Raw genomic sequence first — 27,964 nt, 5'->3', positions numbered from 1 at the left:
GTTTTCTTTTTCAGAACTGCCACCTTTTAAAACTTGTTTAATTTATGGAGAAAAATAGTTTGTGTTACACCTTTAGTTGTTTCTGCTTGCATGGGCTGCAAGTGGGAACTGGGGCTATAGAAGGAGAAAAGATCTATTTGCAAGTGAACAAGCACTGTATGGGGTTGTATTTTTTGACTTTGTGGCTTGATGTTTTAGTGTAACCTTTCCTTCTGTCTCAAGAAATAGATCAAAGTCTAGGGACTTTGTCCAGCTTGAAGTGAATTTTGAAAAGAGTAGGTCTGAACCAAAATTTTAACACACTGAATAGAAAGTAGCATGTTGCTTCTAGATAGGGGTTTGAAACTCCATTTTGTTTTCCTTTCTCTTTCTAGTGCTATTTTAGGCCCTCAGTTTGTAGCATCTGAGAGGATGTGTGCTTCAAATTTTGGTTTCTGGGTGTTCGGGTTTCTTCCTAGGATTCAGTAGACTGAAAAATCTAAATTGCTTTCGTTTGGGGCTAAGTTAGTTTCAAGAACTCTCTAGCTAGTTTCCTTTCTGATTCCTTTTTTAGTGCAGTGTGACTAGCTTTACTGCTATAGGGCATTGATCTTCATCACTTTGGTTACTTACAAGTGATGGATTGCCCATTTTCAACTAGTATTGCACCTCAAGGCAGAGCATTCTTGTGGATCAGAACTTGATTTTTTCAGTAAAAATAGTGGATTGTGCTGTTATCTGGTCTAAATGTAATTTAAAGTCTCTCTTACATATCTTTAAGTATCTGACAGGTTATCATTGCTTCTTAGTACTGTAATCAAACCACATGGATCTTTAGCATATAGCTCATGTCTCCCTGGGAAAGGTCTGGAGAGTAGAGAAGACTTTGCTTGATTGATTCTGGTCAGCTACTGTGTTTTAATTGTGAATATTTCTGAGAGACTGGTGGGATGTAAGTGCTTGTTTGAATCAAATAGGAGTGGAGCCCACAATGACACTGTAAGAACTGATTGAATGAGAAAGGCATAGGGTCATTGGGGAGTTCTGTCTTTTTCTCTGTGTAAAATAAGCTCAAGTGCATAGCAGAGAATTATGGTTGCAGCAGACTAGCGCTTCCAGGTGTGCTGTGTTGACCACCAGCTCTTGTAGTAAAAGTCTTTCCTCATTTTAGTGCTACTGTGTTCAGTGGTTTCCTGATCAGTGAAGGGCTACATCTTGGCTCACAGTACATATTGTTTGGGTGGGGGTTGGCAAAATATTTTTGTGCTGTGATTTGATCCCTAGTTTGTCTTGAATAATCTATTAAAATGTAATGCTTAATCCTTTTCCTTTTCAGCAGGTTTTCTTTTAGTATTTCTGCAGTAGTGATGAAACAGCGTAGCTCTGCTTCCAAGAGAATTGCTGAAGAAAAGCAGTATTTTGGGATGTTTCTTTTGTGTCTTTGGCTATAGAACAGAAAGAACAGCCAGAGGCAGAGTAGGTTAGACCGTCAGTCTGACCTGCTGTGTCTGTTCATATGTTAACAAATAACTTCCCTGATTTTCCCTGGTTTCTAGTTTCTCCTGTTTGTCATTGTGAAAAAGTTCTGTAGAAAAAGATATTGGGAAGTTTCTTCAAACAGGGAAATGTGTTTCTGAAATCACAGAACATGGTTAGAACATTTACTACAGCTAATGTGTGTTTCTAAAGTCACTTTGGTACCAGCAGACTGCGTAAAAAACGTTTCTTCCCTGCCCCCTACCCCAAATTAACTGCAATTAGGAGACCTTAATTAAAATGCTTGGTTCGTAGCTTGGGCAAGACTTTGGAAACAAAGTAATTTATTCTAAGACAGCTTTACCAAAGATTTCTTCTGGTGCAAAGCTGTTTCCTAATGTGTAAGATCAAGATCTCTAAATCTTGTTCCTTAGACCAATTAGATGGGGGACAAGCTCTTTGTGCAAGGGCTTATTCCTGAAAAAGTAATCCTTGCATATGAATTAGGCTGAGATTCAGAAAAGCTCCTACTTTTTAAGGTGTTGAGTTTCTTTGACCTTGATGGGAACTGATCATGTTTGCAGATCTTGGCCTAATCCAGCTCCTGTGAAGCAATTAGGAATCTCTGTAGTTGGATTCCTTGGGAACTGGATATTATGAACTGGTATTCAGATTTAATTTTTTTAATGGAAAGCCTGAGAGACTTGGAATGGAATGGAAATTGAATTTGTTCATGTTGGCACAAGTTTGATGGCAAACTTGGATCACTGCATGGATTTCTTTCACTGGCTTGTTCTTGCCTTGTTGTACTATAGCTACTGACAGCAGGCACTTAAAAGATGTCATAGCTTGATAACAACAATTGATGGCCAAGAATCAAAAATGGGGTAGGTAGTAATTAAAACATGGTGCCATTGAAAGTACGCTACATGCCTGCTTGGCCCAGAGAAGTATACAGTAGTGTCATTTGAAATTTGTTTTTGTAGGACCCAGTATAGTATTTGAGTTTCCTGTTACTTGTTAATGCTGTTGTCACCTTTTCTTATGTTGACTTATACGTGGGTGTGAAAGCTCCCTGGCTGAATAGACTTTTAGCACACTTGCTTCTGGTGGTGAAACCTGAAACACCAAATGTTTGTTTCTGAAAATGTGCATGGTCTATGTGAAATCTCCTGGTTCCCTCTCCTTTCAACCATAAGTAGATTGCCAGTTGTTTAGAGATGGTCCAGGCAGAATGGAGCAGCCTAGCAGTGCTGTTAATATTACAGTAAAAAGCTTGTGCTGAACAATGTTTCTGTTTTAATATTTTTTGATCTTTGAAACAGTAATGTGTGTGTGGGGCTGTTTTCAGCAGCTGCTTTGGCTTTGAGAGGATAATTTTTGGAGCCTTCTATAAGAGCAGAGATGAAGGTTCTCTTATAGTAAAACTTGACCTCCTTTTGATGAATTAAAAACTATTAAAAGGTTAACTTTTTCTCATTCTTTGTTTGTCTTTGAAAGTGAATTTTTTTTTCCTTGTCTTTCTCCTCTCCAACGCTTCAGGAAATTAGTTTATTATTTTAAAATGCCTGTTGTCGGTGTTGGATGATGTCGGTACTTCTGCAAGGCCAATCCCCAAAAAACCTCCGAGATGGCTTTTTCCTGCTGTACTGTAAATGTATAGTTTGACTATGAGGGGTTTTTGAAGCATGCTGCCCAGACAGCTTTGAAATATGAGCAGAGTGCTAGGTGTATGTAGATGAACTGGGAACAATTGAAATCTGTTTAAATCTTGATGTCTTAGATGTATTCCCTAAGATGGGGGTTGTACAGGGAGTTTCCAGATCAAGGAACACTCTCCTATCCAAGAGTCTGAAAACCCTTGAATCAGACATAGGCCTGGCAGCCAAAATAGGGTAGGCTTTTGCCTCAGTAGTAGGCTTCACTGTAACTTAAGTAAATTAATGAGTTTTCTAATACACTTGTTCTGCCTGTCTGAAATAATACAAACCTGTTTGAATGCTGTTCAGTGGCTGAACGTTGCATCTACATTGCGCATAGATCATTGGATCTCAAAGAAGAGCCAATGTATATATTACTTCCTCTTAATATTTTTCAGTGGCTCTTGGTTCACTTAGCTATTCCAATACATGGTTCAAAATTAAAAACTTGTTAAAATTTCTCTCCTCATTGGTGATTTCTGTAAAGAAATATCATTGGACCTTGTTGTTGAGGATGCCAAGATGTTTTAACAATTTTAATTAATTCAACTGCTGTTGTCTTTCAGACCTATTTAGTTTATTTTCGGTTCATGTGCAGGGTAAGTTACTCAGTTTTTGCCAAACTAAGATTTCATCTTCTTGCATTGACTTTCCTAACTTGGTAACTTTAATTTGTGGTGAAAATAAAACTATGATTTGAAAAGCAAAGAGAAGAGGAGTCAGTAGGCTGTGTACTGGTCCGGTGCAGAAGAGACAGTTATAGTGATCAGCATTTTCTTGCTTACATTTTATGGCTGCCTGATTTCCAAGAAGGTCCTTGTAATTCTGTAGAGCAAGCAGTTGCCATTTTTCAAGTGCACATGAAACCTGCCCAGGAAAACGAAAACTCTGGAAGCTGCAAATAAATTTGAGCTTGAACATAAACCTGCTGAGGCTAATGGGAAGGTTTACCTAACACAGAAAATTTGGAAAAAAAAAAATCCCCAAAGTAGGAGTCTCTTACTCTTCTTATAGCAGCTTATCTATGAAGGTGCTATATAACTTATCCAGCTGTGAACTAAAAAAAAAAAAAAAAAGAGAAAAAGAGAGAAATTATGACTTCTCTAAAGTGATTAGTTTTCTTTCACACACATCTGTATGTTTACTGGGACTGGCTCTTCAGGAAGTCTGTGCTCCTTCTGGTTTAGTCTACGTAGTTTTACTTGTATTAAACATCTGAAAGGTTCAAATGATTGGCTGCTTGAGGGTTGTATCAGCCATGGTAACAGCTTGGATTTGTCATGCTTATTTAAAAATGAAAAGATCAGGTATGGTCTGCAGCCTTTTTTTCTAAAAGAAGCTGCTGTTCACCATTGTACCAAGAAACTATTTTTTTCCCTTCTAAATGAGGCCTGGATCTCCTAGGAGATTTGAAGACTGCATAGTTATTTTCTGAAGTCTAGGATCATTTGATGCTTCTTCTGAAATAATGTTTGAGAAATAGCACCATACCTCTTTCCAGTGACCAGCAAGCAGCACACTGTAGTGTTTCAGTCTTCCCTTACAGGTGAGGGTGTAGGTGTGTGAACCTCTGGCCTCAGATCCCATCCTAACAGTGAAAGTGGAGCAGTGTAATCTAAACACTCCCAAGTGGAAAAAATGGGGGCAGTTAATTTGCTTTAGAAGAAGGTCAGTATTTTAAGGTGAGCTCTTGTATGTCAGTTGTCTCAGTCACAGTACTGAAAACAGTATGTCTGCAGAACACAGTGTGTTCAGATAATCTCTGGGTATGTGAAGGTTTCAAGGAGTGCTTTCATGGGAAAGAATAAAATGCCAAACCAGAATGAAACCTTTATAGACTACAAGGTCCTATGCCTCCTCTCCTGGCTGCTTTTCAAGTGGACAGCTGTGAGCCACATCTAAGAAAGAAGATGGATATGGCAGTCGGAGTGGACTGCCTGCTGTGATGCTCTGAGCTGGTCTGAGCACCCTTTCTGATCCAATACAAGGGTCATGCATGTACTTAAGTTGGGATGCTGTTTCTAATTCTTCTGAAGAAAATTCATGTTGTTGAGTTGTCCTGGTGTGAGACTATTTTCTTTTTACCATGTTTTTTTGTGGATTATTTATGGACAAGTACTGGCTTCTGGAACCGCATGTTTGCATCAGGGAAAGGAGATCCTTACTGCATGTGTTCTTATTTTATACTCAGGCTGGCAGTGTGCCATAGATTTCCCATACTGTTGAGCTGTTGGAGAGTGCATTTCTGGTCTCTCTCCCTTGCTTCTTTAAGGTATGGGTTTTTTTTCTGTCATTTGTTTTTTGGGTTTTGTTTGGTTCTTGTGTTGTTTTTTCAAGGAGATTTAAATGTGTTTTTTTCCTTTTGGCTTTGTAAATCCTTTGGAAGAATTTCTGTGTAGTCTCACTTGTGTTGAAGAAATTATGTTAAGCAAAGCTGTGACTGGGTGCCAGGGCAAGCTTAATTTAGGCATTAGGAAGAAATTCTCTACAGAAAGGGTGATTAGATATGGCAGCAGGCTGCCCAGGGAGGTGGTGAAGTCATCATCCCTGCAGATCTTTAAGGAAATATTGGACGTGGCACTTGCTGCCTTGGTCTAGTTGACATGGTGGTCTTCAGTCATAGGTTGGACTTGATCTCAGAGGTCTTTTCCAACCTAATTGATGCTGTGATTCTATGTGTGATTTGTCCATTCTGCAGCTGTGTGGTTAGTGGTAAAGGGCTGCTAGAGTAGTTTCCATTGTGGATGGAGTACTTGGTGATGGTACTGGCCCACTTGTGCAGTTAATCCAGCTGGGTTGTTGTCTTGAGCATATGAATGGAAGTGATGAAATTCAGGATCATTGTTGCTATGCAGGTATCAGTTTTTAGCAATGTCCAAAATGCTCACTGATGTTCAGAAACTTGCTGCTGGTTGTTTTGGGTGTGAAAGATATGATGGTGTCTAGCAGGTGTTTTTCCCCCAAGACTACCACGATGTGGAGGACAGAAAGGACAGCACCACAGCTTCCACCTTGTTTTGTACCACTGGTGTAGAGAGCAGCAGGGATGGTTGCAGTATTGCAGTGCCCTCCCAGGCAAGGGCTGCCAAGGCTGAGGGCTCTTGAGCTGGCTGTCTTTGGGTCCTAGAATGCACAGGTCTCACATTCAGGGTTTCTAATAACAGCAAACGAAGGCAGTGGGTACTGCAGGATGAACATGGAAGGACTTGAGGAGTTCCTTCCTTCTGTGTGGAGTACAGGATAGATGTGCCTTTGGAGGGAGATGCAGACGTAGCCAGGGGGGAACTGTTGAGCCTGTGGGATGCAGCTAGTGGAAGTCAAGGTGATCCAAGTGAGAGGTGATCCAAGAGAAGTGAGTGAGAGACGAACAGCACCATCAGTAAAGTGAGGGACAGCATGAGAGGAGGCAGAGGCTACAGTCCTAGCTTCCCCTCCCTGAAATGAGTTCTGATTGAGGCACTGATGGGACTCAGTAGGTCCTCCTCAGAGGCTGCAGTTTTAAAACCCATTTCATGTAAATCTCTCCACTGAAAAACTGAATTCTAACTTTAGCTCTTTAAAAATACCTTTTTATCTGGGTTTATAGAAGAAATACAAACTTCTGTTATGTGTGTGATGTGTCTGTAATGGCAAGCTTCACATCCACAGCTTCTGTTGCCTGTATTTTCTGAGCATGTTCATCATCAGTGGAGGCATTTGGTACTTGACGACAGCGTAAGCATGCCCTGCCTACTTATGCTATGAGAAAGGTGCAAGACGCGTGATGTTTGGCTTGGTGCCATTAAATTACAGCACAAGAGCTGTGTGGCTGTAGGTAGAGACATTAGATCTTGAGCAAGCCTAGCACCGAGGCAGTGGTAAACTTTCAGGAAGAAATGAAAAGAAACTTGCTTTTTGGGGTTATGTTCTCTCTAGTTCTCTCTAGTGTATGAGCAGAGGGAGAGCTTTAATGGCAAGTGTAGCACACAGGTTATCTTTGGAATCATCTGTAAGCAGTTTACTGTAAAATAGGATGCAATACTTAGTGGGTTAGGGTCTTGGTTATAATGGCATATTTTACATAGAATTACTTGAAAAAGAGAAATATTCCTACTTTTAACAGTATTAAAATTCTCTTTTGTTTTCATGACAAGGCTTATTCATTCTTTCTCAGTTCATAGCCTTAAATGGCCAAAAATGCAGTTTTACATTTTTTTCTTTCATTTCCCAATTGTTTGCCTGTAGGCTTTTTTTTCACTAGTGATACGAGTTGAGAAGTTAATTTTCACCAGGGAAAATATTCTGTAAAAAAATCTAGATGTGACTTTACTGGGATTTTTCTAAGGAGAACATCACAGTATAAAAAGAACGGAATCACAATTAAATAATCTTTTACCTTTCCAAGGTCACTTCTGACTAAATATGCTGAAAACAGACAGGGACATAAATGAAAATGTAGTGTATCTCTGTAAGCAGGGTCTGTGGCTTAAAAGTGCCCTGGAGCACTGTTGTAAACTCCACTGGAAATTAGTAATTGGAATTGTAGGTATTATGTCTGACCAATATGTAGGTCAGTGTTTTTGTTGGTTCAGGAAATTTGCACTTCAGTACTTTACACTGGAACTGGGCTTCTCTTAAAGCCAGGCCTTGAGAGAGGGTCCTGCTGCAAAATCAAGGCTGGCTATGTGCTGTTGGACTGCCTTGATGGGCTGTTGTCAGCTGTGCTGCCTGGTCTGAAGCCTTCCAGGTCTGAGAACTGTTTGTGGCATTGGAGGATGTTTGGCTGGTGTCTGCCTTGGAGCAGTGGTGTGGAGACATGCAAGCCAGGCTGGAGGAAGATTTTTTTTTTATGCAATGTGGATGTTGATGGTAGAATTCAGATGGAGGGAAAAATGCCAGTATTTAAATTATTCTTGCAAAAATACAAGTAACCTGGCAATTTTTAAAATTTTATCTGGAAACTAGAGAAGATAATTAGGGGTGATGCAGTGTTTCAATGAGATGTGGTGGAGTAGTCCAAACAGTAGGACAGTTTACAACCTAAGTGCAACTTCTGCAAGGTTTTGATTCTCATTTTATAATCATCATGACGTTATTATGGTCAGCTGGGATGATTTTGAAGAGGATTGTTTTTGCTAAATTGGATTAGCTTTTGCTCTTAGTTAAGGTGATGCCTGTATATTTGGCACCTTGGACTGTGTGCTGACCAAGCACAAAAGCCTGCCAGTCCATCTAGGCAGATAATACCCACCCAGTGCAAGAGTGAAGTCAGCGAGGCTGAGCAACTGCATGTAAGGGGGTTACGTAAAGCTGGGTGTGGAGCTGCCTCCTTAGCTACGAAACACAGCTGACTGCAGGGATCTGATGTGCAAAGGGCTGTGAAAACATGCTGCCAGGGAAAAAGACTTCATGACATAAGAAATCCTGCTGTTGCAGATAGATGTGCTAGTGGAATGTAAAAGTAGACATTTGTTCAAGGGTTTTCTTTTGTCCTCACAAATTCATTAAAATATTCTGAACAATTTTTTTTTTACTTGCTAAGAGATTGAGAGGTAAATGTGTACATTTCCAAATTTTAGTACTGTAATATAGTTGAGTTGTTTTAATTAACTGTTACTTGAGAAGTAAGAGCGAATGGGACGAACAAAAGTCCTATTACTTACAGTTCAAAGCTCTAAGACATTCAGAATTTTTGATTTTATTTTAAGCTCTTATTTAATGCAGATTTTTTCTTATGTATAATGATTTTTCAAGTTCTTACATATTTTTTTGAATTACAACAGTTTAAAAGTTGAAACAAGTCCTTTTCCTTTATGTTGATTGGATCTCCAATTAACTTGTGATGTAATTCTGGCAGTATCTTTGAGCTGATCCGGTATATAACACTCTGTTGGATGTGAAAGCCCTAAAGAGGGAACATGGGGTGCAGCAGTGTGCATCCAACAATAAGCCATGTGGAAATCACGGAAGAAGAGGAGTGGGCAGCTTCTCCTTGTCTTGTGTTGTGCAGTCACCTATAGGCTTGAAATCCCAGTGCACGGTACAACAGCATCTCCACAGTGCTTATCTCTTGTGTCTACAAACAAAAGAAGCAAGCAAGAGAAAATGACTATGCTTGTCCAAGGGAGATTTGTTCTGTGATCATGTGTAATCAAACATGTAATCAAACATTTAATAAACTACTTGTATTTTTCCTTCTAATTAGTTGCTGCCAATTATTGGGATTGAAGGGTGAATTTCAGGGCGGAGATGAACAAATATAACCCAGAGGAAAACAACTAGCTGCTACTGTGCCTTTGTGTGACTGCCTCTCCAAATCCCACTCAAAAGCTGGATCAGCTGTTTATATGTCCACCCACTTAGTGATAAGGACAATGGTAATTTGGTAGATTAGAAATGCAGCTTTTCCTTTTCCTGTTAGTGGAATTCAGGTTATCTTTTAAAGTCATCGGCATGTTGTGATCACAGCAGTCTTGTAATGGGGAGGGGCAGGTACCAGAGAATCTAGGTAAGTGCGTAAAGGGAAGCAAATGTAAAAGATGCAGCTGAACTGTTGGCCTAAGACTTTTCTTCTGAGGAGGAAGAGTATGAGTAACAGAGCTCAGGTACCAGGTGAGATTTAGCTTGTTGAGGCAGCTTCTAGAAAATCTAAGGTGGCCCAAGAAATTGTCAGGCTCTCCCAGTTATGCAGTGTAGCAGACTCCCCAGCAGGTCTGAATTGGGGCTGAAGCAGAGTCTGGTTAAAAAATGTAATAGCATTTAGGGGGTTGTATGTGATCTCCTGCATGCCCTGGCCAAATTTGGGAAAGTTGTCATCTGAAAATACATGTGTTCAGTCACTGATGGAAACGATGGCTGTAACAGCTGCTGTCTAGGCCAAGTCAAGAAAAAAAAAAAAAACATGGCCAGGATTAGAGGGCCCTCTGTGTTTGTGTGTACCACAGTGTCAGTGTGAGAGAGAGGAGCATGTGCCATTGAAGGTCAGGGATGTGGGAGACAGCGAGGCACGTGCTGTGGGTATTGGCTCAAGGCAGAGCTCTGAAGGGACCTCTTGGGTAAAAGTCACACCTGCAGAAGGGCTGAAGTTGATCAGAGAAAAAATGTTTGGTTCACAGAGATGGGATGCTGTAAATTTCTTGCAAGCAAACAGAATTTGCATTGAACTTCTGTATTTATCATTCACTTTACCTTTCAGACAGATGTGTTTTCTAACAGCTTGGACAAAAACCAGGCAGTATTTGTGTTTTATGGTTTATCAGAGGGTTGGGTTTTCTTCTCTTAATGCACTGTTAACAGTCTACTGGAGCAAACAAGAAAATGGGTGTTCTGGCAAACCTGTACATATGCTATTGCTTAAAGCAAGAACCTATGGACTGGAAGAAATAGGGAGAATTTTAATCTTTCTCTAACAGTAAACTTAAATGTAATGTAGAGTAGATAAAATACCTGATAAAAAAGATGTATTTGTAGCACATACATAGATGTGCTTCTCTGAAGTGGTCTAATCACCGTGATGGAATTTTCGTCAGTTAGGGTAGAGATTTCTTGAAGATGCTTTGTGCTTTTCAGGTGCAGAAACTATGGTGAACAAGGGAGACTTTTCATCTCACTGTCTGCTCTCTGGTCCAACTTCAAGTTTGTACTTTCTGACCTTGACTGATCCTGTGCATAACAATCCTATGCCTATCCCTGCTCAAAGTTTTGGTGTATTTCTGTGAATCTTCATGGTTTATATTGCCTTGATATTAAGAAGTTGGCAGTGATACCTTGTTCTATCTGTTGGATTTCGAGCTCCTCAAACTGCAGCCCTATCCAATGAGATCAGCGGAAAACTCTGTTCTCTTACCTGAACGTTTTTGATCAGGGTGTGTGTTTTGGGGTTTTTTATTAATTATTTTTGATCCCTACTTCAATTTTCACATCAGCTATTAAAATAATTCTGTATGCTTTATAATAAAGAACATTTTTTAACTTGCTGATTCTCCTTTTAGATACTTTTTATTGTGAGGACCATACTCAAATATTGCATGTTGCAGAAATTTTATTTAATTTTCAGGATCATGTGTAGTTTGTGTAGGCCATGAAGAATATTCACTGCAGCACTGTCAAATGCTCTGTCCTATTGCTTCTCAGGGAAGTTGGCCACATGTCAATAAATGGAATATTTTCAAAGAGTATGGTCATCACTTGTTGGAAGCCAAGCTTTCATTTTATTGTGAACCTGTCCAGCGAGGCTTCCAAATAAAGTAAAATCATTTTACTTTGATCTAAAATCAAAGATTTGATGTAAAATTGAGCAGAAGAATCTGTTACAGTGGAGGAAAATGCCCATTATTGGTATTGGCATCTGCATCTGTTCAAATGGAGAAAATCAATTCAATTCACATTTCTTTAATTTGGATGATGTGTTTTCTGCTGAGCATCTTTTTCTTCTCTAATAGAGTACCAGACTGCAGAAGTGCTCTTCTCAGATTCTAAGTGCTTATCTCTTTTCCACTGACATGGTTCATACAGTGTTTGGGGAAGCTGCATAGTGAAAAAAAGATTAAATACATTTTTAGATGATACTGAACTGCTTTTAACCAGCTATTTATTTGGGGCTAAACCAGCCAGTCCTCTTTAAAATAACAGCTATATGCATAAGTGCCCCCAAAAAAAGGCTGAAGCTTGAAGTGCATTTCAAAGGAACAAACAAAACAGGACCTGATTGGATGAGTTATGTGAGCCTTAACTGATGCAAAGTTTGAAGGGAAAAGCTTTCTAGGAATGTCTAGGAATGCTAAACCTTTGCATGGATGTTTTTTTAACTTGATTCTTATTTGTGCCAGTGTATTTATCTGGTCACAGTAACTTCCCTGCACAGGCTCCTGTTATTGATTATGTCTGTGACTCTATGGCTGATTCTAGTTCCATAGAGGAAAATTTATTCCTTGCATATGAGAACAGTGGTCACTTGGTGAGTGTAAAAGACAATAAATCACAAGTGTTCTCAAAGGTGATGAAACTTAATGGAGGCTTAGTGTCTGATTTTACACAAACACAATCCCTTCTGGAGAGGAAGAAAGAAGTTGCAATCAGGTTTCTTCAATGAGCAGACATGTTAACTTTCTCTTGTTTGTATAATGAAGTCTTGCACAAAAGAGAAAGCTCCAGACACCTATATATCTTACTTGAAGCCTGGCTGAAGATGAATAAGCTCATTTTTGCGTGGCAAGTTGCTGAACTTAAATACGTCTGTAATTTCTGCCAAAAAAAATGCCCAATCTAGTTTAGAGATCCAAGAAATGAAAAAAAAAATTTGCATATTGCCCATTTCTCATGCATGTCTTAGTGGGTGTCTGGCCTCTATAAAAACTCCCAAAAGGTTTATTCAAGGCTGTTTGCCAAAGTCTTGGAAAGTTATAGAGGATATACAGCCTTTGGTTTCAGAGTTAGTAGATTAAAAGCCATTTCTAGATGAAAGCTGGCTTGGCAGACATGCCTTTCTTTCTGTATCCTTTGGCTTTAATAGAGTGGAGGTGTGCATTTGTTTTCCCTTGTGGTGTGCAGGAGATCTGCAGAACCTGCAGTACCAGCCTGGGGCAGAGCCTCATCTCACTTGCCATACTGAATTGGTCATCTTTGTGCAGTGAAGATGAGAGCAGCTGAAGCATCTTCTCAGAACATCAAGGCACATCTGCAGTTTAGAGATAAAGATGTCATGTGTGACAGTGTCAAATGCTTTGCACAAGTCCAGGTTGATGGCATCAGTTGCTCTTCCTTTAGCCACCAAATTTGGCAGGCATAATTTTCTAGCTGTCCTCAATCACCTCTGTATTTTCCAAGTGTCTTAGTACAGTTTCGAGGAGGATCTGTTCCATGATCTTGCTGGGAAGTGTCCTGTGAGAATCAGGGGTTGTGATGTGAGGCTGTTCCTAGGTATCTACACAGACAAGACCTCATCTGCTTGGTCTTCCTGATCAGGTGGTTAATGTCACCTGTCCTGACCCATGAGCTCTCAGTGTGCTCCTCATCCATTTCCAGGCAGAGCTCCTTGCCCTCCAGCTGGTCACTGACATAGAGAGGGTGACTCCCTTGCCTGTCCTTCCTAAAGAGTTGGTATCTTCCATTCCAACTCCCCAGTCATAGGAACCCTCCCACCATGTTTTATGTTTCTAGAAGCCTCTAATAGCTTCTGCAGTGAGAGTTTTTTGTATGTAAAGATGAATACTGTGTCTGTCCCTGGAAGGGATATTGTCTTCTGCCTTATGATTCTGCTGCCTTCTTCTTGGGTCTCTTTTAGCCAACACTGGTGTCTCGTGACCTTAGAAAGATTTTGAAAGGCATGGGTCATGTGTTTGCTTTCTGCATATTAAGGGTCATATTGGGGTGACTGGGGTCATGGGGAGACAAAGGGAACTGGGACCAGAGAGGATGTGTGTACCCTTTGTAGCGCTTAAGGAAGTGAGCAGTTTATTGAAGCTAAAGGATGATGTTTGAGCAATTTAGCTTGCAAATTTGAAGGACTCTGACCTTTGGGAAATTAATATCTTGTAATGGAAGATACAGTTCTAAACCAGCTTGGTTTGAAGGTGGTTTTTAATAAGATTATAAGGAGATCATGTGGTGTGGCTGTTTGCAATAGCTGGGAACTGGATATGATAATATCTGGTGGGGTAAGCCTATGGCTAAAGACTCAACCCTGCCCAATTGCTTATAATTGTCGTCAGGTACTAAATCCATCTCTGAATGCCTGGTAGGATGAATAACTCATTGCCTTTAATAATTTTTCTATGCAGCTGTTAATCATTCCTTCTTCCCACTGATGATTTTTCAGGTTATTTTTTCTCTCAGAAGACTGTGGTTAAAGGTTTTCTGTCCTTGCTGGGAAAGTAGCGAGTAGAGGCTCCCAGAACCCGGGGTCACTAGTTCCAAGAAAAGAGTCTGGCAGAGCTCAGCAGCACTGATCCATCTCAAATGCCTAGTTTAAAAAGAAAACAGATTCTTTTGAGTTTGCATTTACTGGTTTTATGGTTTTTATAACTTGGTATACACAGATTTTTATTTCCATATTAACTGAATTTTTTTAGTGCTGAAATTAGTAGCCCTGTCATGTTTTATTAAACAGACTGAAACTTTGTCTTAATATTTAGTCACTAAAGGCAGTTTATTTCCTTTAGTTACTGTTTGCAGTGCCTATTTTCTTTCTTTCATGGCCCTTTCCTCCCTTCTGCTTGAATGTCTGAAGCATTGGTGTTGGATGCTTCACTTTGTCATTGCTCTTTCAGGATATGGGGTTGGTGGGTTTCCAGCTGTATCTTTGCTGTGAAATGCTGGTGAATGTTTGTGTGTGTTGTAGTGGGAATTCATGGCGCTGCAAGTGAATACCAGAGCAATGCTGCTCTACCAAGATCCTCTCTTACTTTCTAGTCCCTTTCAGAGCACTTTGTTCTGATACAGCACTCTTAAGAAGCATTTTTATGGCTGTAAATGGGATGATATAACACTTCGAAGGTGTGGAGAACATCAGATAGTTCTACCAAATGTCACATGTGAATGGGGTGGTGGTGTGAAAATCTCTTATGGTGTTGTAGCGTCTGATGTGTGAGGGCTCCTATTACTTGGATCATTCCCTGTTTATACAAACAAGGAAGCATGAATGTGGCTGCCTTCTCTGGGGTTTTATCCTACTTGAAAGGTCTTCCATGGCAGCCCAAAGTCTTGGGTTTTTTTCCAGCCCACCTAAAGAGCACTTAGAGTTTGAAGTGAAATGTTTTCTTTTCTGTACTATGTTATCTGTACCTACCAGACTGTGAAGGTGCACTCTACTGCCATTCTTCTTTGGGTCTATGATGCTTTACAGACTGAGGAAATTGAGAACTCCCTCCCACAAATGTCAACTTTTGATCCATTTCAGACATAAAACTTTCCAGAATACAGATTAGTGGGGAAAAGCTTGCTAAAAGGTAAGTGTAGTCGGATATAAATTAGTCAAAATAAGTCATTAATTGCCTGCTTGATAGTCTGTGTTCAAAAAACCAAACTTCTGGACCCCTGTTACAGCTGAGTTTTGCCTTGTTTCAGATGCCCTCAGGTATTGTCCTCATGCACTGATGGATGTGGCTGTGAGCCAGAGCCCCAGGACAGCAAGCACCCTAATATTAGAGCTGCTGCTTGGTTGCTTCCCTGATAGACAATAAGGTAGAATCCATCAGCGATGAAAAATAATAAAAGCAGGGATTGTTACGAATGTCTAATAAAAAAAATGTAGAGTATTCTGCTGATGGGAAAGCTAAGGCAATTGAGCTGAGCTTGCCTTTATGCCAAGAGGGGAAATGGGTGTCCACAAGGTTGTGGCTGTCTAGTACTGGCTGGTTTGCAGTGTGGTGGAAAGTCTTAGTGGCTGCAGGTTTTTGCTCTGATGCATTAATATTTATAAGCTCCCTTTGATGCCAGTGTACTTATTTTCTGTGAAAGTGCCTTTTTTAATATTAAAGAAATACATTATTATTATTATTATTATCATTATTATTATTTATTTGCCGCTTCTTTACATGGGAAATTTTCAAAGTTATTTCTGAGAAAATTAACTTCACTGCATGTACAATACAAAGATTGCCTTTTACTTTTGAAATTGTAAATTCCATTTGGCATTTTTCAATCTATCACTCAGACCATACAGCAGAAACAATTTGCTTAATTTAACTATGACTGTAATATACAACCTGATAGTATTTTTTCTCTTTTAACTGTCATTCACTATGATATTCAGGTCCTAGATGCTGTGGGGAATTAGGCCAAACTGTTTACTTTGAATGTTAGAAAAAACGTAATCCCAACCACAAAAGCCATCTATTCTACATAGTTTGAGGCTGTGGTAAAGCATCAATTTCAAGACATTAATTAATGTGCTTTTAGTAACTTAATATTGAATTCTTCTTTAAATCCATACATCATTCCAACTTAAACATTAAGTCAACTAGCATGGTAATTATTATAATTGCTATTATATACAGGGAGGCTTGCATTATCCATTAGAGTTGTTTGGTGGTTTCAGGTATAGAACTAATAAGTTGGAACAAGCTTTTGGGTTTTATTTGGTATTGCAGGCTAATGCAGCAGTTACTTAAATGTTTCTGGTTTTCCTGTAAGTGTTGCAGTGTGCAGATGATTGTTGAAATGAAATGTATTTTAAAATTAGCAACCGCTGTGAATGTAGTTTAGAACTGACCATTTTTCAAATGCCTATTCAATGAAAGTGAACAGACACAGTCTCTCTTAGACACAGCTGAGTTGCCTCTTTGGAGGCAGAAGGGAAATACAGCTAATAATGACCTTTCTTTTCTCCTCAGAAAGAGAGATTTGTCAGCAGGCAGCTAGGCCAGCTGGGAATGGGAGCCCTTCCCCTGGTAGGCAGTGGCTCACTTTCGAACTGCATGGGAAGCTAGAAAGTCATGGACAATGCCATGAGGGACAGAAGAGTAGTGGTCAGTACACCAGGTGAAATAGTCATCCCATCCTGTCCATCATGCCCTGCCTGTTCTCTGCTAAAGAAACAGCCAAAAAGAATGAGAGTTGTAGGACGTATTTTTCTTACTGGCTTTTTAAAGCACAATAGGAAGAAGTGGTAACTGGTCCATGGCTGTCAGACTCCCAGCACAGTTCATTCAGCAACTGTCTTGTCTCCATTGTGTGTCCTGCACAGGCAACCCCTTGTTGGGGAATTATGGCCCACAGTCTGCTTCATTCTCTCTGTTTACTCTTTTTTTTTAAAAGGTCCTAGAGTTTCTTGTGCATAGGATCAGCTTTCTTTCCATGCCTGACCCTAAGCCCTTTCCCAGGTGACGTAAGGCAGCTTGTGTGGTTAGATGGTATTGCATGCTTGGTTGCATAAGGGATGTCTTGCTGCCCTGAGCCTGCAGCTGTGACCTGCCTGGCTGAAAAGCCTGGAGTCACTGGCTTAGGAAATCTTCCAGGCAGAGAATAACAATATAAGAATATAAGAGAATAAGCTAATAACAAAACTGAGGTGCCTGGTGGTTTGACATCCTGGTTGTTTGGATACTTCTTGTTTTTAAAATACCTTCTTTGCAGATGATAATACTTTGGTAGAGGATTTTTTCCCAAATTAATTAGTCCTCAAAATACTTCTATGGTTTTTTGTCCCCCAGGTTTAAGTAGAAAAAGTTCTCATATTTCAGGTGACAGAAAGGATATCCTGCTCCCCTCTGAAAAGGGGAAGACCAGCCTACAAGCCAGCCTTGGTAACTGCTTCCTTCTTCCTGTACCTTTTTAAGCACATGTGGCATCATACCGGAGAGCAGGCACCCTTCTCTCTCTGCCTGTGTGCTGTTCTGGCTCCTTCCCTTCTGCTGGGACAGTGTAGTTGGTTTCAGTAAGTCCCAGAAAATTTGCTAAGTTCATTTTGGGGGGATTAGAAACCATTTGGACTGATTCTTTCTCTCACATGGGTTTGAGAGAACCCAGCTCAGGAATATTTATCTTCCTCAAAGTAGAATAAAGTTTATTCAGTGCGTATATAGGCATTACAAGAAATGCGGCTTTTGCCATCAGCCACTGTCTTTCCAGGATCTCTGGTGCAATTTTGACTGAAGCCTGGTATATTTCCATGGTATTTCTGAGTTCTTCTGTTTACTCCAGGGCAGACACAGCAAAAATGTTTGATTATCTTAAGTTTTAGCTTACAATACTTGAAATGCTTCTGAGTAGTGTGCTGCCCTAATTTACGAAATGACATTCCTTACCTAATTTTTCCTATTTTTCTTGCTTAGCTCTGTGAAAATCATGCTTTCAACAACTTGACTATTAACTTTTTCTCGACAAGACTCATATTTTCTTCTCACCACAGAGTTGGGACACATCTGGCCAGCCTAAGGTGATGATCTACAGTAGTGCTTCCCACACCATAATGGGAGTATATTAATCACCCATCACTTACAGCTACTGTTACCTCCAAGAGGGCTTTGAAATTCTTTGCAAGAGGTGCTTGGTTTCATTTTCTCTTTTATTTCCTTGCTGAGCTCTCAAAACAGGCTCTCTCCTGTGTCTGTGCATTGAATGCTGCTTCCAGGCCAGAGAGACTCCAGACTGGTAAAGTGGAAGATCAGGCAATTTGTGTCATAGATGCTGATTGATCGCCTGTCCCTTTGGGCATCTTTGTAATGGCCTCCCAAAAGAAAGACCTACTGTATTGGGTGGAAAACTGGAGGAGCCTTTGTGTATTCAGCAGTGTGCAGCATTTGTGACTATGGACAACAACACAGACGCTCTTAGATAGAAAAGCATTGAGGGCAGAGTTAGGCCGTCCTGTTCTATAACGTCCTGCAAAAAGGGGGCTTTGATTTTCACATATGGGGCAAATAGGAACAAGGAAGAGATATTCCTGTCTTGTGCTTGCTGAGGCTTTTTGTTTTTAAGTTAAATTTCCTATGTCTTCAAAGTGAGTAGAAAATTCTAACTTCCTTAAATAGCCTGCGTGTATCGGGAGGAGGGCAAGGAGCAGGAATGGCTGGGCTTTGTGCCAGGGATTCAGTTCTGCTCTCAAGATTAGTGCAGAAATGGTTTGTTTTGCTTGATAACTTGTCAAAGGCAGTGACTGAGCATTGTCTGCCTGCATGTACCTGAATCTCAATTCTCATACCAGCAGAGTAGACAACTGTCTCTGCAAATCTGCCTAAGCTGGCTCTACCAATTGTATTTCTCAACATTTTGGTATATAATTCATAGGCCTCTCCAGTCTTTCATCCCTGGCAATTCAGGATCACTGGAAAGATTCTCCATATGGCCAGAGGCTTGGGCCTTTCTGATAAACCCTAAATATTTGAACTGTGCTCTTGAAGGAATCAAACTGTCTACAAGCCTTCGAACTGAAGTGCAGTGTAGCATCCTGTGTACCCAAGATGACAGGGTTAAAATAAGGCTGTTAATAAGAGGATAAATGGATGTAAGGTGCAGTGTTCATTCTCCCTGACATTTATACCTGTATCCTTGGTTCAAAATAAGAGATCTGTCAAGCATGCAGAATGTGCTGTGGTACAGTTTGCACACTCTGAGGGCAGATGAGGAATGAAAAGCAAACTAGATCTAATTAAAATAGAGATGCTCCCTCCCTAATATCACCCACTTCCTACCTGTGCTCACCTGACAGCTCTATCAGTCTCAGGACCACAGCTGCTTAGTATTCATCTTGAGTTACTTCTGGGGCCATGATTCAGAATCTGCCTAAAAGCGCTTCCTAGGCAGGGAAAGAAACTGAACAAGTGCTTTCCTGAATTTGAATCAGGTTATTAGTGCAGATTTTTATTGTTTGCATTCTAGTAGAAGCAGTGCTTCTCCATTAGTTTTTGTTTTTACATATTCCCCATATTTCCAACACTAACCTTTCCTTTTTTTTTTCTTCCTTTTTTTTCAGGAAAAGAGGCGTAGAAGTAGTACAGGTGAGTAAAAGCTCTATTTTCTTGTAAAGAAGGCTTTCTGATTTTAAATACTGTCATTTGGATGCTGATATGGCCTGGGCTTAATGATTTTTCTTTCCATTCATTTCTTTATAAGATACTGCTTTTGGAAAGACAGGATTCCCCTTTTATGAAGCATGTGTTGTGCCCACATGCAGTCTAGCTTAATAGGTACCCTAGTGAAAGTGGGAATGCAGTTAGGCTTTTCTTGTGTCTGCCAGTTAATAAGATCTGATAGTTGATTAGGTGATGTTACTGTTTTAATTGCATTCACAGGCAGTCAAGCTTAACAGAAACAGGATCTGCCCTGTGAAAAAACAGCTATGGCAGAAGGAATGTTCTTGTAACCATTGAGCAGTGAAATGATACTAAAGTACCTTCAAGTTGTGGGCCATCTACAGATAAGTTCAAGTGTTGGCTACATTTGTTCTTTCCCAGGTCTGAATGGTCATATTTCAGACAAGATGTTACTTAAAGGATGGTGTCAGCTTGTGAAAGGAATTATGTTACGTGTCAGCTGTGACATGGAACACTGTAAGCCCTGAAAGATGAAGGGGAAGCATTCTCTTTCTTTTTCTGGCTTATTTTGGGTACTTAGAAGAGCTGTATGTCATAGCTTTCAGTCTTGCTGATACTTACCTGGTGCTCGTTTTGAACTCATTTTGAAGTGGTGAGTTCCTTACTTAATAAAAGTGATGATGACACTGCCTCAATAGAGGTGACAGAGGAGAGAGGAGGAAAATAGTGTGCCAGCCATGGGTAATCAAGGTTGCTCTTAAATCCATGTGAAAGGTGCTTCTCAACACCAGCAGGGAGCAGGAGAAAAGCATTTAACAAAAAATAAACTGAAAAATCAGGCCATGTTATTTTGAAGAATCCACTGTCAGAAAAGACTTAAAAAATTCTCATTGCTAGTTAAAATTCAGAGTATGTCCTTCAGTTATGAGTGTTTGTCTGAGAACTGCATTGTGTTGGAAGGACAAAGAACATATACTTTACTGGCTGTATTTAACCTTTCACCACTACAGCATCATCTTCCTTACCTGTACCTCCTATTGCTCAGAGCTAAGGGGCAGCTTCTTTCATCAGTTTTGATACTGGCATTACCAGACTGATAAAAACAAACCTGCATTTGCAAAGCACAGCTTGATCAGGAGCACAGGGAGAAAGCCAGCTCATATTTGTGTCACTGTCTAGGGGACATTATTACTTTATTAACACCCCAGTGTATTACAGTCCAATGCCTGCATTTGTTATACATGCCTTGCACCTGCACTGTACATTTAAGCATCAGGGGACTCATATGAGATGAATTCAGTGATGATTACTTGAGCAGAGGGCAGACTCCATTTTACCTCATGGATTAAAGTTGCTGTCCTTCCACAGGTTGCTTCTTAGTCTAATGTTTGTGTAGCTTAATGGCTAGTCATCAGATAGACACAAAATTATTGGAAAGTATTTATTTATTGTAAGAACATTTTGGGAAACATTTGGGCAGAACTAGACAGAACTTTGTCCCCATAAAAATGCTTTATGGTCTCATAATTTATGGTCTCAAATTCAACCGTGTGGTTGAGATGTCAGACTAATCTGTACTGGGAATTTGTGCCCCAAAGGCACACCTCAATCACTGGTGCCTGCTGTTCTGCTGGAACAGGATGGATGGAAGTGTGTGATCACCCTTTGTCTTGTGTGTTGCTTTATATATTCTGATGCATGTGCTGTAGGGAATGTATCAAAAATGGGCTCTTTCTTCATCTCTTATTGCTAGAAATCTTTGCTTGAGGCACCTCTCATGATCTGTCCCCCTAGCCCTGCTTCTAGATGAAGGATTATCTTGGTGTCCTTCTGGTGCACAAGGTTTATTTGACAGAGGGAATATTGTGTTCCTGTGTCAAGCAGCAGCATTTCTTTGATTTGCTTCCCTTTCTGCTTTAAAGAATCTGTCCTGTTAAGAGAGAAACCAGCTCTTAGATCTGACAGTAGGCAAGTAAATCAAAACCCAAGATACACAGGATGTTTACCTATTTTCTTCTTTACATTCAGAAGAACTCTGAGTTTATATAGACTTGCTTTCCAGTAATTAGTGAGTTGGAAGGTAAGGTTTAGTCACTTGCTGCTAGAGAGCAAAGCATGAGGGACTGGTATGTGCTGACTTCTGTGAACATACATCAGATTATTCTTTTCCAAAGATGCTTCACAGGAGTAAGAAAGGATTTTCTACTACTAAAGGGAAGTCTTGTAAGTCTTCAAATAAGCACCTGTGTGACTTCTGTTTCCTTCCTGCAGGGAGGATTTAGGATAGTCCTCTCTTCTTCGGCTAGACAGATTAAATGCTTTTATTTTGCTTTCTTAGAGCTAATTGTGCTATACAGATGCAGTGAGCTGCTGCTAGACAGCAATTAACATTTCACAACTTGTGTTCAGGTTTTGTATTTTGTCTTCTCTCAGACTTCCACTTTCAGCAGAGAGAGTGGTTCCAGCTTTCTATTTTTATTGAGTAGGGAAACATGCACATCCTCTAAAGAGAAATAAAGCAAGAACAGCACTGGCAGTGGGATGCTAAGCAGGCATTCTCCTTTAGCTCTGGCAGTGGGTTGCTAAGCAGGCATTCTCCTTTAGCTAGCAGTAACACCTTAATTAAAGCATCACATTGAAAACAAACAGAAAACCTCTCAGCTTGTGTGGTGATTAATAATGGGTTTTTTTTAGAAATACTGATTAATTTCTAACATATTAAGAATTCAATGTGAACTCAAAGTACAGGAGCTGAAATGTGCAGTGTTATGTAGTACAACCGAGTAGCATTCATCAGGCTAGCTGGCTTAGAAGATGGTACAGTAGATTAATTAAATAAAAAGCTTTCAAGGTTATGAACTTTCCATAGACAGTATGAGTCTGAGCCTGCACCCAAACGTTTTGGATCATGAATAAGATTAGCTCATTTCTGTTTTTCCGGTGGGCATGGCAGAGCTCTGAGTAGCAGCATCCTTAAAATCTGGCAATGTTTTGGGTCTAGATTTGCTTTCTGCATCTTAAATCCAAGTCAGTGGGGCAGCTGCAAACCAGTGTTATATTACAAGGAAAAAACAAAAAAAAAAGCTATTTACTAGCTTTTCAAGATGGGCTCTTAACAGAGTACTGTGCTGCATCTCTCCCCTTATTATGGGATATTTGCTTATTTTTTTTAAGCAGGGATCACTTGAATATCAGGGTGCTTTTTGAATTAGGGTGCTTACTTGTTTATACCCCATAAGGTGAGGAAGCACTCTTGTTCCACTGTTGCAGGAGGAAAGACTGAAGGATGTGTTTCGTTTCTCCCAGGGACCTGTTGCAGTTCCAGCCCCAGTGCTGTTGTGGTCTGCGCTGCAACCCTGTGCTGCAGGAATTTCAGCTGCAGCTGTCTCGGAAGGGGTGTGGGGCCACTAGCTTGTGCTGGCTGTGTGGGCACAAAGGCAAGAGCAACTAAAGGTGGTCAGCAGGGCTGGGGTTGCTGGCTCTCTTCCAGTGAAAGACAGCACCAATTCAGCTGCATTTAACCTGCAGGCTGCATTTAAGGTTTTCTCAATGTATTGCTCTTGTGGTTCCTGTGGCACTTCCATACCTTCTCCATTCTTACCGTCTCTTCCCACCCTTCACAGCTGCCTGCTCAGCTGGTGTGGCTTGAGCTGGTGGCCAGAGAAGGGTAGAGATGCCCTGAACAGGTGACAGACACGACTGAAGCCATCTGCTGGGGCCTGCAGGCAGTTGCCAGGCAGGCAGCAGCTGGCAAGACTGAGGCAGAGCAGCTCTTGTGCTGGCATTGGGGTGCTTTGCCAGAAAATGCTTAAACTGAAACATTTCTTAATAAATTCTTTCATCGCTATTTCAAGGGGGAGACTGCCTATGAAGCTATGAAGCTATGCAGTGGATGGATGATGAGGTGTTTATTACTAAAAAAGCTATTTTCTGTAATGGAAACTAGCAAATAAGGGTTTTATGTAGCGTCTTAAAAGTAAAGCTGTTTCTGATCTTGTTCAGTGTCCAGCCATCCATCTCTCAAATTAATGGAGGGCAAAATTTAGGACTGAAAATCGTCAGTTCATCAGCTAGTGAAGGTAGCTAGTTTCTTGTGACTGTATGCTGGCATGGGAGAGAAAGAACATCTACCTTGTTTTTCAGGAAAAATCTGTTGGCTTAGAAGAATGTAAGAGTGAAAACATGTGCACTGAAGTGGAAATCATCACAAGTACCTCTGATAGAGACATGCATTTATTTTTATTTCACAAGCTATGCAAAACCAGAATAATTATCTTCAGCCCTTTGGCTTCTGACAAATTGCCAGTTCAGTTTTTGTGTGACAAACTTTGGAGCCTTCATATTTCTCACGTCTTCAAAGCTGTTTCAAGTACTTCCACACCCAAACTTTCCTAGAGCTCTTTCTTGCACTTTTAATTCTAAAATAGTGAAGATTTCCTATTTTTGGTGGGTGTTTTTGGATCAAATGAACACTAATGCTCTTTTATCTTAGAAAGAAGTTCTAGTCAGTTGGCTATAAAAGTGGGATTAGTAGTATTTCAAACTGCATGCTTTTTAATAGCTGTGGGATGTGAAGGAGAACTTGTTTTCTGATGTGGAACAACTGATTGTAGTAGTTAAAATGGTCTTGACTGGAGTCTTGTTTTTTCATTTCCCCCCAGTTCTCTGGGAATCAAAATATTTGAAATATTTTACTTTGGAAAAGAAGACTTTCCTTTGATACATGGGTTTTCTTGAAGCCTGCAAAGGAGAATTCAGGGTGCCCTCCACACTTTTTAGTTCTTCAGTCAAAATGGAATACTAATGACAATGGTTTCTACCATTTGTTGTCAGGGAACTGTTGTTTTCTAGAAAGGAGGAGAGGTTTATTTTCACATGAGGTATTAATGGAATAAGCTTGAAACAGCAGTGTTCTAACCAAGAAATGAGCTTGTAAAATATATATTTGATAGCATATACAGAAAGATGTGACTGGAAAGTTTCCAAAGCAAGCAAGGTTGTTGAGATGTTGGAGAGTTGGCTCTCTAGTACTGAGAGAAGAAAGTTTATTTTTACATGCATGCCAGGCCTTCAGTAAAGTGCATGTTTTCCTGAGAATGGCAGCCTGCTTTGCCTTCAGTGCATTTTTGGAAATGATGCTATAGAGGCCCTTCCCAGTCTGGACTGTTAGGTACTTTGTGTGTGTTTGAAGGTAGGGGGCCACTGCTTAAAATCTTGGGAAGATCCTGATACTTCTTAGTGTCAGTGCTACACAGGGTGTGCTAAGCGCACAAAGCAGGGTCTTACAAAAAAGTGCATTAATGTCAGTTTCAAACCCAGAAACAGCAGCAGTGTGGAAGAACAAATCCCAGGCAGAATCATTCCCCTGGTCTTTCTCAGTGGGGGAGATCCTTCTGTGTGAGACCTTTGCAGTAGCTGAGAAGCTGCATTGCCCAGCAAGAATGAAGCACGGGTTCCAGTGCAGAGAAAGATGACTTTGGCACAATGATGGTCAGTTGGGTACAGCATGGGCCTCTCTGGTCCACTGGGGAAGAAGAATAAATACACATCTGTTTGGGCAGGAAAGGCAGGCAAAACTATGGAACATTTTCACTGTGTAGGTTAAATGAAGATTAATGAATCTAATTAAATGCAGATTAAATGAACAACATTTATTCTTAAAAAATAGAGTAAGCCAAGCAAATCAAATTGCATTTAGATTTATTTTCACTTTGAGTGAGTGAGAGAGAGAACCATGGAGAATTTTTGTGTCTCAGAGAGAGTCTCTTACTGACTGGTTTGACTGCTTTCTTTCGATGGTGAATCCCAGTAGCCTCGGAGAGGTGTGGGTTCTGCAGTTGGTTGCAGACAGCACCTGTGTGAGTGAAAACATTACTAAGATTTAGAAATCTGTAACTAATGTATAATGAATGGTTGTCAGGTTGGAGCTTGTACTGTTTTTGCCTATGGAGACAGTTCTGTCCAGCCCCTTTGTCTTTTCCCCACTCCTTGGTATGTAGTGATGAGGCAGTGATTCCTAACAGTGCTAAGGGCTGGGAGTTGGGAAGTCCTGAGTGAAAATCCAGTCCCTGTGGGACCTCTTCCAAAGGTTTTGATGGCTATAATGGGACTGGAATTGCAGTGCTTTGTCACTGCATACACTTTAGGCAAGTGCCTTACAAATTCTGCCTTTGTTTCCTAATGAAGGTAATATTCCACATAGTGAAATGCCATTTAAGTTACTTTCAGATATCTAAGTGGATAGATTTAGAGACAAATGAGTGTGTGAAGGAAAATGAGGCTGTTAATTTCTGAAGATTGGTGTGTAATATTCTTTCTGTCATTAGCATATGTCTTCCCAGATACTTCTGTGAACTGAAAAGCTTCATAAATCTGTCAAGAAGAAACAGTGTGGATAAAAATAAGACCTTCAAAGAAATGCTGGATTGTGAAACTCTTTATTTGCCTCTTCTTGGATCATTCAGTCCCAGTCTTTGCAAAAAAACCCCGACAATTAGATTGCTTTTTTGAATCATGACTTTTGCAGTGGTGCCTACTGGCTAACAAAGACTTGGCTTTGAGTCTGCATTAAACAATAGAAGTGTTTGTTTCACTGGATGCAGGTGTTGTGATATGGTATCAAAACAGGCACATGGAGTGTGTTCAGAGGCATGTGACTCAGGAAATGCCTCATTTTAAAACTAACCTGTCTCATTTGCAGTTTTGCTGAAACTGCAAAGTCACTGTTGAACTACAAATATGCAAGTAGCTCTTTTGACCTTTTCTGAAGTTTTTTCTTGGAGTAGGAAGGATGGGGAGTTAATATGATACCACGACAAGGGTGACTGTATCTCTGACCCTGTCCTCTCCCAGATGAATGCCCCATCCTTTGTGTATTTTGGGGATGAAGTCATGCAGTTCTCTGCTCTGTCAGTGTTGCAAACTCATTCCTGTCACAGCAGTTGTAACCTTGTCTTCAGTCCTGGGGCTTAGTTCTGCAGAGATTTTTTTTGGATCAATGACTCATGTATCCAGTGTAGCTCAGACTTGGTTGCTTCCTACAGAAGCTTTATAGAGAGAATATCATCAGAACAGTGAAGGAGGCTACCTGTATGCCTGTCTTCCTCAGTGTGGGTGCTGGTAGGTCTGAACTGCAGAAGATCAGTGGAGCTTGAGGAAGCCTTTTCAGTGTATGTTGACTCTTCTTTCTGCAGCTCCTTCAAGACTTACTCCTTTGATCTGTGGCCTGAGATAATTGTATCTGAAAATATTGCACGCTTGCTTGCTCTTCTGGCACTTCACAATTGAAGGAGATAAACGTGTTCATGTTGCAAGAGTGAATGGTTCCAATAAAATCTGGTGCTTAAAGACATTAAGCCCTAAAATTTCTTAGGTTTTCCTGTGTTTGGTGTTTAGCCTTAAGTTGGAGAAACTCCTAATGCATTTACTTAAGCTGCCTCTGTATAAAACAGAGCACAATCAAATACAGCAAAAACTGGAAATGTTTTCCTGAACATCATTGCCTTCATGGAAATATAGCAGAAGACACAAGAGTGGCTTCAACTTAATTACAGCAACTGAACTTCAGCCTCCATCCCATCCCCTTTTCTTCTCTCCAAGGGGCACTGTGTTTTAAAGGTGATGTCTTTTCCTAGAATAAGTATTTATTTTTCACTTTAACTCTGCATTTCCGGTGATAGCAATACACTTGGTTTTTCTTTCAATTTCTTTTTGGAAAAGTGTAGACCTCTTTGCTGTATGTCTAAACAGGTAGGTAAGACAGAAGGGGTTTCTGCATATGTTGTAGTTTTCTGTGCCTTTGGTTGTTATTTTGCAATATCTGGTGGTGGTTTAAAAATAACTTGGTTTTTGGTGAAGAGGAAAAAGGGTCAGCCACAGAATTGACTCTAATATTGACCTTTTGATGGAAAACACTTCTGGACTTTTTGACAGTTTGTTTTTAATCACTATCGATTTTTGGTAAAATTTACTGCTAATGGTAACTTTGCACTGGTACCAAAAGCAGTGCAATTAATAATGTAGGGTGGAAATTGCTGAATCTAGGATTTCACTTTGAAGAAGATGGGAGATTACCAGGAGAAACTTAGATGATTATAAGCATAGTCTCTACAAAGTGAGGTAGAAGTGGTTTATCCCAGATGTGTCTTTCGTTAGCATATGGTCACAGAGCTGTAGTATGTTAATTTTTAAATTTATTTTTATTTTTTTTCAACCCCTTCCCTCATGTGACTTGTAACAAAGGAGATTGCTGCTGCAGCTTTATAGATGAGATTAGTGTGGCTCTCTACTGGCTATGCCAGGAGCAAGGGTGGATAAACACAGTAAATGCATTGCAATAGTCATTGGATGCCTAAGGGA

The 27,964-nt window shown here is 40.3% G+C and overlaps 1 protein-coding gene across 3 annotated transcripts in view; it reads left to right on the top strand.

The window, feature by feature from the left end:
• The window catches only part of ITPK1 (inositol-tetrakisphosphate 1-kinase), a 140,498-nt gene that overhangs the window by 11,733 nt on the left and 100,801 nt on the right, over window positions 1-27,964 (top strand). For 2 of the 3 annotated variants that reach the window (XM_005520177.3, XM_088057784.1), the window contains exon 3: window positions 19,546-19,570. The exons of the other annotated variant lie outside the window; for it this stretch is intronic. In XM_005520177.3, coding sequence (XP_005520234.1) covers window positions 19,546-19,570 — 25 coding nt within the window. The remainder of the gene's footprint in view (window positions 1-19,545; window positions 19,571-27,964) is intronic. 3 annotated transcript variants of the gene reach the window in all.

The sequence above is a fragment of the Pseudopodoces humilis genome, chromosome 7 (genome assembly GCF_049639895.1).
Source record: "Pseudopodoces humilis isolate 2021_Gansu_Grassland_sample_001 chromosome 7, ASM4963989v1, whole genome shotgun sequence".
Lineage (NCBI taxonomy): Eukaryota > Metazoa > Chordata > Aves > Passeriformes > Paridae > Pseudopodoces > Pseudopodoces humilis.
Note: the sequence above shows the minus strand (reverse complement) of the source record. Positions and strands in the feature narration are given on the sequence as shown.